Source organism: Ursus maritimus, unplaced genomic scaffold, assembly GCF_017311325.1.
Source record: "Ursus maritimus isolate PB19 unplaced genomic scaffold, ASM1731132v1 scaffold_12, whole genome shotgun sequence".
Classification (NCBI taxonomy): Eukaryota; Metazoa; Chordata; class Mammalia; order Carnivora; family Ursidae; genus Ursus; species Ursus maritimus.
The window spans coordinates 67,361,682-67,376,678 of NW_024423564.1; the positions used below are offsets into that span (position 1 = coordinate 67,361,682).

General features: G+C 54.2%; 2 protein-coding genes and 1 long non-coding RNA gene across 4 annotated transcripts; 2 read left to right on the forward strand and 1 right to left on the reverse strand.

The window, feature by feature from the left end:
• Positions 1 to 327: 327 nt before the first annotated feature.
• On the reverse strand, positions 328 to 5,645 carry TSPAN1 (tetraspanin 1). Its single transcript, XM_008699269.2, has 8 exons — positions 5,174 to 5,645; positions 4,662 to 4,726; positions 2,005 to 2,211; positions 1,719 to 1,793; positions 1,507 to 1,605; positions 1,267 to 1,422; positions 1,103 to 1,186; positions 328 to 915 (listed from the first exon to the last, which is right to left on the reverse strand). Exons 2-8 carry the CDS (start codon positions 4,716 to 4,718, stop codon positions 868 to 870), a joined length of 726 nt encoding a protein of 241 aa, XP_008697491.1. The 5' UTR covers positions 4,719 to 4,726; positions 5,174 to 5,645; the 3' UTR covers positions 328 to 867.
• LOC103670762 lies at positions 2,123 to 7,867 on the forward strand. 2 transcript variants are annotated; one of them, XR_570663.1, is made up of 4 exons: positions 2,123 to 3,332; positions 6,078 to 6,248; positions 6,704 to 6,752; positions 7,286 to 7,867. It is a non-coding gene; the product is annotated as an uncharacterized LOC103670762 (long non-coding RNA). The 2 variants fall into 2 exon arrangements; XR_570664.1 differs by having other exon boundaries at positions 6,081 to 6,248.
• A 624-nt stretch (positions 7,868 to 8,491) lies between these two features.
• Positions 8,492 to 9,056, forward strand: P3R3URF (PIK3R3 upstream open reading frame). The gene is made up of 2 exons (XM_040626604.1): positions 8,492 to 8,735; positions 9,013 to 9,056. The coding sequence occupies exons 1-2, from the start codon at positions 8,492 to 8,494 to the stop codon at positions 9,054 to 9,056; spliced, it is 288 nt and encodes a 95-aa protein (XP_040482538.1).
• Positions 9,057 to 14,997: the final 5,941 nt, after the last annotated feature.

Here is a 14,997-nt window from a genome sequence, read left to right on the forward strand (position 1 = left end):
AATCCCCAAGGCAGGGACAGGTGTGGGGCTTTACCCGAGTCAGAAGGGTAGGCAGCTTGAATCCTCTGATGGTAGCTTCTGGAGGACTTCCAGAGCCTAAGAAGTGACCCTCTTCCATTGCCTTGGCAGTATTTCTGGTCTCTCCGCCCCCACTTGGGCACAGGCTTGTTATTTTCATAGCTTTCCAGTCCATTGCCCCCACCCAGGAGGGGGTAGTTTCAGGCCAAAGTCTTCCCACATCACAGGAAGGCAGACTGGCCCAGCCCCCAGGTCCTGCCCCGAGTGCTCTCTAGGTCATCCCTGTTGGGCTCCCTCCCAGGCCTGGAATCCAAGTGAAGGAGAAATAGGCACCTACCTCCACCCTACTTCCCTTCTGTGACCTTTACAGGGGCCTCGTGAGTCACCAGCCCCTCAGAATCTGAGGCCAGGTGAGGCAAGGCGGGCCTGCCTCTCCAAGGATACACGGAAAGCGTTCCGAATGGAGACATTTTAATTGGGTAATGAGTTCTGAAGTGCCTTCTCCATCTCCGCCCGGTGCCCGCTGATTTTACATGTGCCTGCGCTATAGGGTGTCTTTCTCTCATCCCCCAGGGGGCTGCTGGGATCACCAAGAGCACCCCTGGGCCTGAGGGGGTGTCAAGGATTTAAGGGGCAGACCGGAAGTATGGGCAGGAGAACTGGCTGCCTCAGAAGTTCTGGTCGCAACCCCACCCATGGAAGCAAAAGTCAGGCACAGCCTGAGGGCGGCGATCCCCTATTGGCCCCAAGTCCAGAGCAGCGAGGCCAGCCCACTTGGACACCGTGGGATCCCGTCCCCGCCCCAATCACTCTTAGGTGGCAGCAGCGGTGGTGGAGGCGGAAGCCGACTTATTTCAGATTGCAGTACAGATACATGGACACAATCATGGCAGCCAGCTGGTGGGGAAGGAACAGGCAGAGGTGAGGGATGTGATCCGGGGGCCCTTACGCTTTAGTCCCCTGCCTCCCAGACACCCTATACGAAGCTCTGTGAGAAGTCTGTCTCCTCCAGCAAGTCCTCTGAGATGGGTCAAGCACCCTGGTCCAGTGGGGTTGTCCTGCCCCAACCTCCTCACCCCCTTACCTCCAAGCCCCCAATTCCGGCTGCCACAGCACCCACAGTGACTGCGTTGGTTCGGATATCATACAGAAGCTGACTGAAACAACCCTTGGGGGAGGGGAGAGAGCAGCCACCGTCATTCAGCGCTTCGAGGCCGTTAAAGCAGCCCCCAACCTTCCATACCACACCTCTACAATCTTGTCCTTAGCCTTCTCCTCGGTGCAGGGTTCTGTGGCTGTGCCGTTGCCATTGTCGAAGCAACAGGACGGGGGAAAGGTATGGTTCTGCATGAAGTAGGGAGAGCCCTCAAAATCCGTGTAGTTGTTGAAGCCACAGCACTTGAGCTGAAGAGGAGGAGGGAGGGGTGGTCAGTGGGGCCTTGCTTCTTCCCCCTCCCCCACTCCAAAATCTCCCCCAGCCCTCCTTACCCCTGCCATGGTGGTGTTCCACACTTGGGTGAAGTCCTTCTGGGAACCGTAGTCTTGCTTGATGGCGGGCACCACCAGCAACGTCAGGAAGTGCTCAGCCTGGGTGGGGCAGGCCGGGGCTCAGGGCCTGGTAGGGAAGGTGGCCACACACAGGCCACAGCCCACTTGCAGGGCTCTTCCCGATCTTTCCCCCTCCCTGCCCCCCTCCTCACCATGGTGGTATACACCAGCGCGACCACAGCAGCTGCCACCTCCGCGATGAAGATGAGGAGGAGAATCAAGAAGAACTGAAGGGGGAACAGAGGTCTGAGTTCGAGAGAGAGACGGTCCCTCATGCCTTACTAGTGGTAACCCACCCCCCCGTAAAATGAGGCCGCGGCCCCCTCTGCTCAGGGTCCGGGAGTCCAGGGCAGGGTTTGGGGATCCCCAGGGCCTGGATTCAAGGGTGAGGGGACCCTGGGTCTCGGTTCCGGGCCCGTGGAGCCGGGTGTGACACACCATCATGAGGGCACACTTGTTCTCAGTCTGAGCACCGTAGCAGCCCAGGAAACCGAGCGCAAAGAGCACAGCGCCAGCAGCGATGAGGAAGTAGCCCACGTTGACAAACTGCATCGCGCTAGACGACAGCGGCCCGAAGATCTTCAGGAAGGACGGCCCATCGATTGACACCCAGATGCCCACGGCCAACAGGGCGACACCACACAGCTGGGGACAGAGAGGCAGGCCTTAACACGGTGCGGGCAAGCAGCCCCTAACCACGCAGCTGAGTCAGGAAGATGGAAAACGAGAAATTTCTCCCTTTGTTGGCTAAGGAGTCTAAAAACTCATCCTGTAGGGAGGAAAAACATTCTGTAGAGCCAGAAGGATGGGAGCTGGGCTCCCCATAGCCAGCACCAGGCTGCACACCAATGCAGATATAAATGGGATCGGGGGTTCTAGAAATATCCACAGGATGGGGGAGGGCAAGGCAAGACTTTTCCTCACTGCTGTCAGGGTCCTGCCGCTTAGCTGGGAGTGAAGACAAGCAGGTGAGGCCAGCAGGGGCCTCCCCCACCCCATTTCCTTGCTGAGCTGACCCGCCTCTGTCCTGGGACAGGTGAAACAGTGGGGTGGAAGCCGGGAACAGGCTCAACAGTCACCATAGCAACAGAGGTGGGGCTGAGGTTTACAGCGGCTTCCAACCCTGGAGAGGGACTCGGTGAGAAGGGACACCTAACTTGGGGCCCCATTTGGCTCCTCTCCAGGATCAAACTCCAGGCCTGCCCTTCATCTAACCTAGACCTCTCCTTGCCTAACAGGAAAACTGAGGCACGAGAGGGGGTGTACAGCCGGGGCTTCTTTTAGAGGCTCTCTGGCTCAACCCCAAACCTCAGGGAATCCAGAGGCCCAGGTGGGGGAGGAGGTACACGGTCCAGATCCCACAGCTCTAGAGCAAAGCCTTGCTGAGCCAGAGCCTCGGCGGAGGAATCAGCCCAATACCACCCTGATGCCCAGTCCCCAGCTGCAGAAACTGAGGCTAGAACCAGGAGTGAGATGGCCGACTGTGGCTGGATCCCAGGCATGTTTGCCCAAGGACAGAGAGCTGGGCTCCCAGCCTACGGGGTCAAATTTCAAGGAGCCTGAGACCTGCCCTGCCTTGCCCAGCCTGGCGAAGCCTGAGCAACAGAAGCCAGAAACCAAACCGGATTTGCCTTTAACCCCCTCGGGCCAGAGCACCTGCTCTCCATATTGCTGGGATCCTGCTGCCTTCTCCAGATAGATGGATAAAAGCTACTTTCCCGAAGCCAAAAGAAACCTACTGCATGCACCACATCGAAGTCAGAGAGGTAAGATGCCCGCAGCCCAATTTCTCCAAATCCCTCTCCACTTCACATCTCCACCTCCTCACCTTCCACTCACTCTAAGCCACTCTAATGTGGCTCCAAGGTCAGTGGCGTCATCCTGCGCTAAGTCAGGTGGACACTTCATGTACCACACCCTCCTGACCTCACTAAGATCGTGGTCTACTTGTTTTCCTCTTGTTGCTTTCTCTGTCAGCTTCCTGGTGGCCATTTCTCCACATATTCCTTGTAAGTTGTGTTTCGCGGCATTCACTCGGCCTGAGTGCTTTTACCCACTCCCATGGTTTTGCTGATCGTTTGTGGTCATGTGACTTCCAAATATCCACATCCAGCTCCAACCGGAGCTGCAACCCCATTGGGTATGCGGCTGCCTGGGGAACATCCCCTGGGTGGCTCAGACCAGAGACATGGGCTTTATCTTCAAAGCCTCTGTCTCCCTTGCTCCTCCTTCCATCCCTCAGCCACCATTTGAGGGCTTTGTCCTTAGTCCATTTCTCCCCATCTCCACCACCATCTCCAGGGTCATGCCTCATTGCTCAGCTTCCTCAGACATGCCCTATACAATCTGTTCCTGGTTTTCTGAACAATACCTGACTTCATTGCCTCTGGGTCCTTTTGCATGCTTTACAACCCCTTCACCCAGCGCAAATGCCCAGCCTCAACTATTTCCTCCAGATAGTCTTCTCTGACCAGGGTTCAAGCCCCTCCTGGGAGTTCCCATAGCCTTGTGCTAAGGCCAGACATTGGATGTTCCAACTGTCTGCCTATCTGGCCTGCTGGACCTGAGATCCTCAAGGGCAGAGAAAGGGTTCGCTCACCTTTCCCCCAGCATTTAGCACGGAGTCTTAGGCAATAAATGTTTGTTGAATGAATAAGGGTTACTTGGGGCAGACTCTGCTCTGAGGTCTCCGGGCAGCTCTCATTTCAGCTCCCCGTCCATCCTACAGAGGCCACTGAATTTCCTTGTACAGTAGGTAAGCTTGGGCAAACCTCTTCCCCTCGCTGGGCTCCCAATGCCTATAAAACGGGGACAATCACTCCTGTGAGCCTACCCCACCCTGCCCTAAGTCGGGTCTGAAACGTCCTGGAAGGGAGGAACTTCTCCTAAACTTCTCTACCCCAACTTGTGTGGCAGCCAGGCTGCTCCTGAGATCACGACTCAGCATTTGGGGAGACTTCTGCACCCTATCATAATGGGAAACTTGCACAACAGAGTCTGGCCACAGCGATCTCCCATTTCCCAGCTTGGGCTCTGCTTAGGTTGTGACCCACTCCTGTAGGGAGGCCCGAAAAGCCCACAACCCCCATACTTACAAAGATGAGGAAATTGAAGAGGGTCATCATGGTTTTAATGAAGCTGAAGCACTGCATGGTGGCTCCTGGGAGGCAGACAAGTGTGAGTTAGGAATTCGTGCCTCCCACCTCCACTGCCACCTGGGCCGGCCCTGGCACTTGGACCGTGACATACCAGACACCAGCATCCAGGACCCATAAATCACCCCATTTCCCCTGCATCTAACCTCTGACGCCTCGGGACTTTTCCTAAGCCCTCTCCTGGCACCGCTGCCTCTCCGCGTAGGGCCCAGGCCCTCTCCCAGCACCTGACACTCAAATACTAACACCCCAGGTTTCCCCACTGGCACCCCAAGCCCAAAGCCCACACCACACGTCACTCCACACCCTTCCTTGGCACCTATATATCCTGGACCCCTCCGCCAAACCAACCCTAGACTCTTTCGGAACCCTCCCCATCGGCCTTCCAGCTTCCCGAACCTGTTTCCTGGTTGATTTTACTTCGTAGGATAAGCCCTATCCTGTACCATCACCTGTTCAGGGCTCTTGGTAGTGAGTTCTGCAAGAAGGGTCTGCTGAGGCTCCAGAGGGGACAGACTACTCCAGGGATTTGCCACTCGAGTGGGCAGGCAGTGAGTCGGAGCTGGCTCTCAGGCACCACTGCTCACCTGCAGGTGGGGCAGGAGTTTTCAAGTCCTCTGCTCCCCCTCCCGCCTGCCCCACCCCGCAGCCAGTCAGCCTCTTCTTTCCCTGCTGCCCCCTGCTGCCTGGAGTTCTGTCCCCATAGCCACAGGAGCAGCGGCCTCGTGGGCCCGGCAACGCCAACCATAGCAACACCCTTCCTGATCTGAAGGAGGAAGAGAAGTCGGAGGGTGAACAAGGGCCCCCCCAGAATCTCCGTGTGCCCTCCACCGCAAGGGTGCGGTCTGCTTCTTAGCCTGCATCTGCCCACCCATACCCCATGCCCTCTGTGCTCACGGGCACACCCAGCTAGTGAGGCACACACAGATACACACATAAACACCTACCCGTGCCCATGAGTGCGCGCGTGCGCGCGCGCACACACACACACACACACACACACACACACTCTCTCTCTCCACCGTGTGTGGACTGACTCCTGGCAACTAAGAATCCACAAAGCTGCATCCGAGGGACATACTTAAAGTCTCTCTGTCTCTCTCTGTCTCTCTCTCTCTCACACACACACTCAAGCACACACACTTTCAAGGAAATGACCCAGGTTTAGCAGCTTCTACTCCCTCCTCTGAGTGGCAAATGACTCCTAGTCCTTTTCCCTCTATAAAATCTCAATTTCCCCATCTTTCTCCCCCCTTCATCTTTCTCCTTGGTCTCTCTCCCCATCCTTTCTCTTGCATCCCCCACCCCCCAGTGTTCTTAGCAATCTGTGTCAAGCACCCCTTTCCTCTCTGCCAGCAGGTGGCACCATGATCCCACAAAAGCATCACCCCCAAGTCTAAGACTGCAGTCCTAGTCTACATGGATCCCTCAAGGGCTTCATCTGAACCCCCGCCTGCCTCTTTCCACTGCGGGTCCTACTTTCCACTCCAATGCTTTGAGGTTCTGGCTTTGGAGTCCTCAGACCAGGTACTCCCCATGCTGGTTCTGCTGCTTCCTAGCTGTGTGACCCCGGGGTCGGGGGTAGGGGTGGGGGTGGTGGAGTTCTTAGGCTTGGTTTTAAGCCTGTTTCCTGGTCTATATAACAGAAGAGTTATAGGGATTTTAAATAAAATTTTCTTCCCAGTCTGGGACAAACGGGAATGACCACAGAGTGGGAAGGTCAGAGTGAGGAGAGTCATAGCCAGAGGGGGTGTGGGATGGATGAAGTAGACTTTTAAAATTTTTTAAAAATGTAAATATAGTTGACAGTAATTTTTGTTTCTTATAATGGAAGGAAGCAGCTGAAGAAACGGGAGAGGGGGGCTAATAACAATAATATCTGTGTAGATCATGTTTTAAATGCATTACATATATGGTCTTTCCCTCCCTCTTCACAACAATCCTGTGAGATAGAGTCTCTTTTCTCCCCTTTCTAAATATAGGGAAACAGAAGCACAGGAAGGTTAAGTACTTGCCATGATCACATAGCTGGTAAGTGGCGGATCCAGGATTCACCCCTAGTCAGTCTGGTGCAAGGTCTGTGTCTTAACCATCAAGTAGACTTTCTATAGTGATGGAATCTCTAAGAAGACAGGAGGAGCTGACTTCCAGAAAGAGCAGGAGAGGAGGCCTTGGTCTGGGACTTGAGGAAGAAAATGGCCAAGGGCAAGTGGGTTTACAGGTGTATTGGCTAGAAGTTGATGGGAGCGAGGTCCATTTTCTAAGACTGAGGATAGCAAGAGTAGAAGACAGAGGGGGAGGAGGTGTGAGGCCTTTTAGGGTGGTGCTGAGGACCCCAAAGTCTCCTGGCAGGTTCCTACAGGAACAGAGAAAAGATGGAGGCTGGGAAGGAGGGCAAGAGGAGGGGGCGGAAGTCTTCAGGTCCACAACAGCTCAGTACAAGGCCTGGCAGAGCCACTGACACTCCTGTCTGCTACAAGAATGGGCTGACACAACCTACATTCCCCTAGGCACCTCGCTGTTCCTCCACCTGAGCTAATTAATGGCTTTCTCTTTCCCCTCAGGAAGAATCGACCCAGGTCTCCTCCATCTATGACCCCAGTGCCCAGCACATATGAAGTTGTTGGTGAACAATTCCTAAATGATTGATTGAATAAATGAGTGCATAACAGCAAGAGTTAAATGTCTGGGCTTTGGACCATAGCCATCAAAATTGGAACCCCTGCCCACCTCTAATTGTGCGACCTTCCCTATCTGAGCCTCAGTTTCCTTATGCAGTCGGTCCTCATTATGCATGGCTTCCATCTCTGTGAATTTACCTACTGCTAGAATTTATTTGTAACCCCACACCAATACTCATGTCACCTTTGCGGTCATTCGTGGACATTTGCAGAGCTGCAAAAACGTTGAGCTGCCTCATTCGCATGGTCTCAGCTGAGGCTGAACAAGAGGATTCTCTGCCTCTTATAAATGTACAACTGTTCTTCTTGTGGTCCATTCAGTGTCACATTTTTCCTATTTCTGTGCTTTTTGTTGGTGATTTTGCTCTTTCTCAAATAATGCTGAAGTGTTGTCTAGTGTTTCTGAGCACAAGAAGGCTGTGATGTGCCTTACAGAGGAAGTATGTCAAGTAAATGTCATCCAGGTACAAGTTAGAGTGCTGTTGCCTGTGAGTTCAATGTTAATGACTCAGTAACAATATAGTTTAAATTAGATATCTGTAAACAGAAACACACATAAAACAAGGTCATGTTCTGATCGATCAGTTGACAAAAATGATGTGACCAGAGACTGGTAGGAATCTAACCTTGCAGGTGCATTGGTGCGATTTGCTAATGCGCTATTTGTGGTGGGGACTTTATTAGACCATAACTACTGTGAATAACGAGAATTGACTGTATATGAAATAGGAATAACGATAGTCTCCTTGTAAGCTTGTCGTGGGATTAATGAGAGAGTGTTTGTAAAGTACCCGCCACTGTAAATGCCTAAGAAACATTGTTAATATTGTCAATATGGGTAAAGGAGAAAGCGAGGGAGTAATGTTCCCCTACTCAGAGTTCCTCTTCCCTAGGGGCCAGGTTGAGGTTTTTCTGGCCCTTGGGCTAGACCCATGGAGAGAACCATGAGGGAGCCTGACCCATGGGGAGGGGCGGGGGACCAGGACCTCTAATAAAGACCACCACCCTTATGCGGACTCTATGTCATAAAGGCCCCAGCTGCCCTGGCCAGGAGCACCCGCAGGCACACTACAGAAGTTCCCTGTGCCCATGGGGCCTTCTCCGCCAGTCCGTGCCCCGCGGCCCCGGGGCCTAAATTCCCCCTACCGCAGGCCAGGGCTGGGCTGGCCTCGGCCTCGATTTCCCAGGATGTTCAAGTGTAGCCGCAGAAGGTACCGGCAGAAACCCCAAGGCCCAGCTGCCACCGCTGCAGCCACCAATCCTGCCACCGTGGCCACAGATATCAACAACACTCCTACAGCCACCACCAGGGTGTGGATCCTCCCGCCACAAGGTTAGCCAAGGGCCCTGAGGTGCGGTGGGGGTTGGAAAAACCAGGGCCATTAGTTTTCCCCCATCTTAGCCTTGTATAGGCACGTTGGGGGCACACCCTATGTGAAATACCACCCCCAAAGTATGGTGGGGACTTGATGGCAGACGTCCTAAGGGGAGCCTTAATGGAGGGTGTATTGGCTGAGAGCGGAGGGCCTGGGGAACTGGGAATCTAAGAACAGTGGAGCTTCCAGAACTGCTGTCTTCCTCACACTCTTCCCTCTCCTTCCTCTCCTCAGTTCTCAGACACCTCTGTCAACCTGGCAGCTTTCTGATCTTCTAGAAATGTCCAGAAACTAGTCCCGAAGCTTGGCTGGCTCCAGACCTGCATCTCCTAGGGGCCATGGGTGGCTAACAGCAGGCCAATACAATCATTTCTGCTCCAACTGTCTCACTCCACCCCAAGGTGTTTCCAGACAACCATGCAGGGTACGAGGGCAGGGCTGGGGCTGAATGCTCCCAGGGACAGGCTTCAGTGAGGACAGCTGGGATCACAGTTAGACAATGGAAGGACAGGACAAGGTCGGCAACAGATACACCATTTCTCCATCTTTGGCCTCAGCTTTTGATCCACCCCATGAGGTAGGGGGCCTTCCTGCATTGCACAGGAAAAAGGTCTCCACAGACATCTTGGAAGTTATAGGGAACCAGGTGCTTGAGGAGGGAGGTAGGGGCACGGATCAGACAGGGATGGGACGAGAGATTTCAGGGCTTGAGTCTAAAAAGAGTGCTTCGGTGTGAGCTGTCTGTCACTCTGTGCCTGCGACGGTCAGTGTGCAGATGTAGATGTTGGGGTGTGTGTGTGCGCACGCGCACATGCGTGCGAGCCTGTGAGGCCAGGACAGTGGGAGTGTGAGCAGACGTGCGGCTGAGTGTGCCTCCGAGGCGGCAGAGCATGGGGGTGTGTTGTAAGGTTAGGGTGTGCCAGAGGGAGGCCTCAGCGGGCTGAGAGGAATGAAGGTCAGGAATGGGGTGTGGGCAGCCTGAAGCAGGGGAGGAGTGCTCTGAGGAGGGCGGGCCACCTTCGGCCCCCTAGCTGTTCCCTGAGGCCAGTGTGTTCCGGGACTGTCAGCTGAGCTGGGGCGGTTAGGGGTGGGGCAAGACTGAGCCGCGTCCAGAAGGGGGAGGGCGCCGAACGCTCGGCCTGGGGATTTTCCATTTGGATTTCTGAGTGTGTGCCCATGTGTCATCAGGTGTAACCGGGTTGCTGTGGGGTGTGTCTCCGTGGAGCTGTGTCTCAGTGGCGGGAAACACTGTGAGGGACTCTTCTCTGAGGTGTCACTGTATGCGTGGGTGTGTGTCTGGGGCTCCGTTCCCTGAGGGTTGGGGGTGGGAGTGAAGACTCAGAGCCTTGGCCTGGCCCCCTGGGGGTTCAGAAAGCCTGTGAGGAGAAAATGAATTGTGCCTGTGTCCTTTGACTCCAAGGCTTGCCAGAGACTGGGACCCTGAGAGGAGGGACTGGGCAGAGAAGTCACTGACACACTGCGCCCAGACTGCGCAGGCCGGGGGACGAGGCTCCTCAGGGTATGGGGGAAGTGGTGTTGAACCTCAGTCAAAGAAGGAAGGTGGCTGGGCTAGTGCCCAAGGCCCACAAAGGGGCCCACACATTTACAGACACATGTCACAGTCCATGAACATATGCAGACGAGTAAATAGAAGTAGACTCACAGACACACAATGCAACAAACACAGGCGCGTGCAAGTACAGGCTTGTAAACAGAGCTACACACCGCCACTGATGCACGTGGGCCTCCCCAGTTGGCATATGTTAACAACACGTACACACGCCTATAAAGGAACACACGCACACATAAGCATGCACGCATCTAGGCAAGCACATAGCACACAGACGGACGCATGCAACCCCACTCATGCAAACCCAGGCACACACAGACACACGCACACATGCAGACACACTCACCAGACTTCCCTGCCCCTGCGGCCCTGGAACCCAGAAGCTTCCCTCCCCTATAAGAGTGTGTGTGTGTGTGTGTGTGTGTGTGTGTGTGTGTGCATGAGTGTACCCACCCTTGTGTGTGTGTGTATCTGTGTCTGTGAGAATGTGTGTGTATGTGTGTGACTGAGGGGGGGTGCTGAGCTGTGGGAACCTGATGACATCATCTCTTCTGGCTATTTTTAGCTCCCTCTGCAATGACGGGCTCCTCCATTGCCCCTCCCCTTCCAGGCTCCCAGAGGCAGCCGCAGCCAGAGGGCACCCACCACTCCAGGCTAGGTGACCCCTGGATGACTGGGTACAGCTCACTCGTTCCCACCCCACCAGAGCTCCCTGGAGGTCGAGAACACCAGAGGAAGAGGCTTGGGCCATGTGGCAGCCTGGAGCAGGGGCCTGGGTTAGGTGAGCAGACCTGGCTGGTCTCCAGCCCCTAGGGTGCCTCCGCTTCTGCTTTTCAATCTGAAACTCTGTCTCAGTCAGGAGTGCCTGCCATGTGCCAGGGAGGGTGCCAAGTTCTGGAGATAGAGCAGTGTGCAAGACAGCAGGAGCTCTTCCTGGTGGGTGTTACAGCTCGGTGGGAGACAGACATTAAACAGATCACACAGGCACTGCACCAAACTGTGGCAAGGACTCTGAACATTGGTGACAAGGGGACTCGGTCTGGGATGATGTTCTCTGTCTCTTTCTATCTTGTGGAGATAACCTGAGGAAACCAGAGGGACACCCTCCCTGACCTTGCACCTTCCCCCCTGACAACCACACTCCAGAATTCCACAGAGCAGAGCTTCCTCCTCACGCCCCAGGCCGTGCTCCCAACATTGCCCCAACCCACCATCCAAGTGGTGGCCCACCACTACTCATGGCCCCTTTTCTTTGGAACCTCCCCATGGTTGATCCCGGGGAGCCAGTCCTTATTCCTCCATCTGTAGATGAGAAAAGCGAAACTCTGAGAGGGGCAGGGCTGGACCACACCTCCTGGTGCCCAGGCCATGACATGAAGAGATGGCAGGCCTCGAGGGAGGAGGAAGTGGTGGCAGTACAGGTGTGGGAAGAGCAAGGGGTGGGGTCAGGAGGGGAGGAGGACAGTAGCCCGAGGGGTCCTTGCCAGAGAAGGCTTCCTGCTCCCACCAGCCTCTGGGCAGCCACCGGAAAATCGGAAAATCGGAAAATCGGGTTTGGCAGCTTCAGCCAAGGGCTGAAGAAGGGGTCCAGACAACTCTGGGGAGGCTGCCTGGGGGTGGGCTCATCCTCTGAGCCAGAGTCCCGCCAGGCCCCAGGCTCAGCTGTCCTGTTGGGGGAGTATTTTGTAATACTGGGACCCTTTGGAGTGTGGCGGGGAACAGCTCTGGGCTGGAAGCAGGAGCCTGGAATTCCAGTCCTTGTTCTGTCCCAAACCCCAGTGTGATCCTTGGAAAGTCCTGCCCCCTTTCTTGGCCTGAGTGGGCCCTCCCAGGAAGGAGTGCTGGAGGACCAGTTTCCCCATTCCCAATTCCTGCCCTCTGGCTTTTCCTGGGAGTCTGGCTCAGGCAAAGAAACACAAAGTTTGTGTTTGGGACAATGGGTAGGAACAGGGAATAGACCGCCCTCAGGGCGCCAGGCTGGAGGTCCCTTGTCACCAATGGGTCAATGGCCGGAAGCCTAGCTCCAGCCCTACAATGCTATACGGGTCACCCCACCCTTACCAGTACTCTCACCCACCCCTACTTCCGTCCTCTGTTCCTTCCTCACCTTCAGAGAAAGCTACCGGCTCCCTGGGGAATCTCCCATACCTCCTTCATTGGCCCGCTGCCCTGTGCTCAACCCTCCCTCCCTCTCTGCCCACTTGACAGGCCAGTCTCCCAGTTAACTTTCTGTCCCTGGATCCTGGGGCAGGCCCAGGAGAAAAGGAAGCTGGGTGGAAGGCCTGCACAGAGGCCTGCTTTTCCTGTTACTGTCAGACACTTGAAGCCCAAATGAGGGGCTTGAGAGGAGGGGGGTGGACTGAGTGCTGGGGCCTAGGACTGGGCTGCCCTGGGCATATTGCAGTCCCAGGGGAAGTGGGAATGCTACCCTTTACCTACCCAACAATCTTCCTGTGCCTTCCGTGAATTCAGAGAAGAGAGCCCAGAGCTGAGACTTGTTTCCTCTGGAAAACACACACAAAAACCCAGGACAAGCGAGTCCTGGTTATGGTCACTAAGTCAATGATAAATTCATGAAAACACAAAAACCATAAAATTCTAAATGCATAGAATCTATAGTCATAGAATCTTAGCATCACAGAATTCTAATGTGGTGAAATCTGAGTTACTTAGAATCAGAAATTAGAAGTCTGGCATCACTGATTCCCAGATCACAAGGTTAGAGTATGCTTGAATAGAGAAGTCTTGAGAAGTCGATTAGTGAAGTCCTTACCTTCAGGTGAATGTCTAAGCTAGAGGATGGACATTGGGGATGGGCAAAGGAGTTCACACGTGAACGCTAAGGAGGAGGCAGAGAGCTCAGGACACAGGAACTTAGGATAAGTTAAGAAGCCTGCAATAAACCAGACAGAGGACAGACATTTTCCAGGAGGACACATTCTTGGTTTCTGAGGATGAGGGGAGTGGGGTGGCAAGAGGGGGACACAGAGAGGGGAACTACAGAAACAAAACAATGTCTAAAGAAAAGATTATCAAGTAGCATAATACACCAGCCACAATGCCTCCCGATTTCTCCATGATTGGGGTTAACACCAGCCCAGGACATTTTCAAAGGCTAGTAAGACTCCTTATCACATTGGAACAGCAAGCCACATCTGGCTTTTTTGGGAAGAAAAGTACCAAGTAGAAAATACTCCGTATACCACAATTTCTTGGGGCTGCTGGGAAGAATAGACTCTCTAAAGAGGATGCTGAGCTGTGACCAACAAAGCCACGCTGTGGTGTGGGGTGCAGAGCTCCTAGCAAGGCCTTGGTAGGGGACCCTGTGGAGGGCGTCTGCCTGGGGTGATGCCTGGGAGAGGCGTCTCTACAGAAGGAGCCAAACTTGAGGCAACACTTGGTATGGGGACTCTTGCCTGATTACTGGGTTGGTTACTCAGTAAACAACAGGGATATTTACCTAGCATTTCTGGGATACTACTGCAAACTCAGGAACCCAGAAGGAGCAGTTCCAGAGAGAGGCAAATGCCAAGCTCTTCTGGGCATGGGAAATGGGGCAATGTCAGCTGGAGATCCTCTTGCTCGGCTGCCTGTCCTCAGATTCAGCTTAATACCTCAGCCCCGACCCCTACCCACATCCTCATTTGCCTCCCTTTCCCTGCTTGCCTGCCATTCTCCCCACTTCTATCTGCTGTGTGACCTTTGGCAAATCCCCTCTCTAGGCCTGAAACCTCCTTTGCTTTCTTTTGAAGTCTATAATTGGGTCCTAAGCACAGGTTTTAGTATTTTATACTCCTGGTTTTGTCCAGATCAGTTCCCTTTCAGATGTCTCCATGCTCAGCTTCCAGAGAAAGCGTCAGGCAGCTTCAGGGGAGAATGGAGGGAGTAGGGAATATAAATAATGCTCACATTTGACATCCTGCATGTATCAGTTCCTATGACAGGTGTTTTATAAACCTTACACGATACCCACAACCACCCCGTGTATGTAAGTCATTGCTCCCATTTTATGAGGCTCAGGGAAGATAAGTAACATACGCCCAAGGTCATCCGGCTAGGGAGAACTAGAATCTCTGGGAGGTCTGTCTTAATCTGAGGGCTATGGTTTCAGATTAGCATTAATCCATGTGGCTTCAACAGGTCAAATGAAAACCCATGGATGGGAGTTTCAGGGAACAGTAGCCCATGTGGCTGGCCCTAGGTAGGTAAGGAGTTCCATTGAGTGAAGTGAGGGATAGGGCCTGACAGTCTGTGCTGTGAGAAAAACTGAACTGAGCCACTTCCTATTGGAAACTCTGGGTGTTCTCCGCTCAGACTGGAGAGAGCTGGACTGGGGCGGGTACATGCAGGGTTGGAGTGGAGAATGGGGTGGTCCTGGGCTGGTCTTCAGGGGGTTGAGGGGCTGCTGCCACTGCTCCTGGAGAGAGTGTGTATGTGTTGGGGAGGGGCAGTGAATGGAGGCTTCTTCTTTCTGGGATGGCCTAAACACCCTCCCCCTGCCCCCCAACGAAACTGGTTTTCAGGGCTCTGGAACCTGGTCGCAGGGGACTTTCCAGTTGGGGTAGCATCGTGGTATGTTAGCACTAGCCTCACCTCTAGGAAACTTTTGGATCCCTAAGCCTCAGCAACCTTGCATAGTTGCCTCTGTT